General features: G+C 36.2%; 1 protein-coding gene across 1 annotated transcript; it reads left to right on the top strand.

Annotated features, from left to right (window-relative positions):
- Positions 1–256: 256 nt before the first annotated feature.
- On the top strand, positions 257–916 carry LOC111692233. The gene is made up of 2 exons (XM_023456116.1): positions 257–441; positions 676–916. The coding sequence occupies exons 1-2, from the start codon at positions 265–267 to the stop codon at positions 850–852; spliced, it is 354 nt and encodes a 117-aa protein (XP_023311884.1). The 5' UTR covers positions 257–264; the 3' UTR covers positions 853–916.
- The last annotated feature ends 1,117 nt before the right edge of the window (positions 917–2,033 follow it).

Genomic DNA, 2,033 nt, shown 5'->3' with positions numbered 1-2,033 from the left:
AAATGTAAGAAATTTATTTATTTCTCTCGTAGAACGTGATAGTAGTGTGTGGTTTTGTTTGTGCCCTTTCGTTCTTGTTTTGTAAATTCTGACTAATAGTAACATCTAAAGATGGCAAATTATGTTAAAAGCATGTACTTGTACTTGCTTCAACTAGAAAAAACTTGCAAGGAAGCTGGTGTTAGATACTTGGAGAAAACAAGGCAGATAAATGTGGATCCTTACTCTCTTCAAGAAGCTGATTTTAACCATGAAATTGAATCTATGCCACCTATTTCTAACATGGATATAGTAAGCTACTTGGTTCTCACTCATAGCTATTACAGCAGAGAGCAGATGAAAGCTTACAAAAGTCTTCAGGCCTACAAATATTTCGCTGCAGGCTTTGTGGATAAAGTTGGCATCAAACCAATTAACGATTATGTGCTGTTAGTTGGCAAAGTAAGTGTTGCATTTTATTAAGTCTAAGTCTTTATTTGTTCCATTATTTTACATACATTTAATAAACATTTACCATATAGGTTTAAAATTTGTCATAAAATAATATATAAAATCTTAAAATAAAAAATAACTAAAGAAATTATTATTTAACTAATATGTAAAATGCAAATGTTTTTATTAACTTATTAGGTACTAGTCAAATAGGTAAATTATATAAGACAATTTTTGTTTCAGGTTCAACACTCCATGAAGGCCAGAGAACCAAAGCTAAGAGTTTGGGTTATAGCAGAGAGACATGGTGGGATTTGCACTGCACATTGTAGTGCATGGCAGGGCTTGGGGAGGTTTGCAGTCACATTGCAGCTGTATTGTATGCCACCGAATATGCTGCTAGCCTTAATCAGACAATGACTTGCACAGACAAGAAATCAACTTGGCCAGTACCATCACAACGCGGTGTGGATCCAACACCAGTAAAATTGATGGATTGGGGCAAAACCAGTGAGCAAAAAAATTATATTGATGTTCCAACTTTGGATGAACGAGGCATCGAGTCCTTTTTAAGAGGGAATTCAAAAAGAGGGTTGTCAAACCCCTTTAATGAGAATTGTTTCTCCATTTGCTGAGGAGATATCGACAACATCAAAATTAATGTTACCATTTTTCTTTGATATACAGGGTGTATCTAAATAACACCGAAAAAATTCAAGGGGCGATTCTCCGATGAAAATTAATAGGGGTCTTTGGTATAAAATTTTTTGAAAAAACCCTCCCCTGAAAAGTTACGCNGGATTGTGTCGGTGTTCCGCATAATTAAGTAAGTATACACTTTATTTTTATATGATACATAACGTACTATCTTGAGATATGCCGGTATCGTTAAAAATGTGAGGTTAGATGTAATTTGTTTTGCTGTTTTATTTCGATTTGTGTCAGTCTTCTCAAAAATTATTGTTCATATCTTTCGAAATACGCACCGCAATTGGTGCAATATTTTGACTTGTGTCACTCTTGAATACATTGCAATTATTAATTATTTCAGATGCAAAATGTCGTATAGTGCGAAAACTAGACTTATTTTGAAATTATCCGCCAAACACAATGAACAGAATGTTACAATTTGGGAGGCTCAACATTCAAACACTGCTAAAGTTTGTAGCAAGCCCACCCTGTAGTCAAGGAATGAGTGAGTGCGGGAACGAAGGGGGGATTGGATAAGTGTAGTGTGGGGTGGTGTAGTTGGAGGGACGGAGTGGCAATTACCAGCGGACAGTAGCATAGTTAGGAAGCGCTGGCAAGTGAGCTGGCCGTAATATGTTATGTTCTTGTATTTGTGAATATGTTCGATAGTTGATTGAAGATTATATCTTATTTTAAGTTCAATCGCTTCTTAGATTCCACCCAAGAACCTACCCCACGTCCCTGAAGCTGCAACGAAGGCGGCAGGTTGCATTTTGGCGTCCAACTCGTGGCTGGAATTGATGAAGGCGTATTTGTGACTGATACGTGAAAGGTACGTTGACATGCGTGAACAATTGTTTGCTTCAAAAAGAAGTTAATAGAATTATTATGTAAGTACAATGACATTTTTT

The sequence above is a fragment of the Anoplophora glabripennis genome, unplaced genomic scaffold (assembly GCF_000390285.2).
Source record: "Anoplophora glabripennis isolate ALB-LARVAE unplaced genomic scaffold, Agla_2.0 scaffold1181, whole genome shotgun sequence".
In the NCBI taxonomy this organism is placed as follows: domain Eukaryota; kingdom Metazoa; phylum Arthropoda; class Insecta; order Coleoptera; family Cerambycidae; genus Anoplophora; species Anoplophora glabripennis.
This window is presented reverse-complemented; position numbering and strand designations above follow the sequence as displayed.

What these genes read in the sequence shown, in the direction of transcription:
- LOC111692233 (XM_023456116.1), top strand. Translation starts at nt 265, where the DNA reads ATGCCACCTATTTCTAACATGGATATAGTAAGCTACTTGGTTCTCACT. An exon ending in ATGTGCTGTTAGTTGGCAAA is followed by an intron (nt 442 to 675) that starts GTAAGTGTTGCA and finishes TTTTTGTTTCAG; the next exon opens with GTTCAACACTCCATGAAGGC.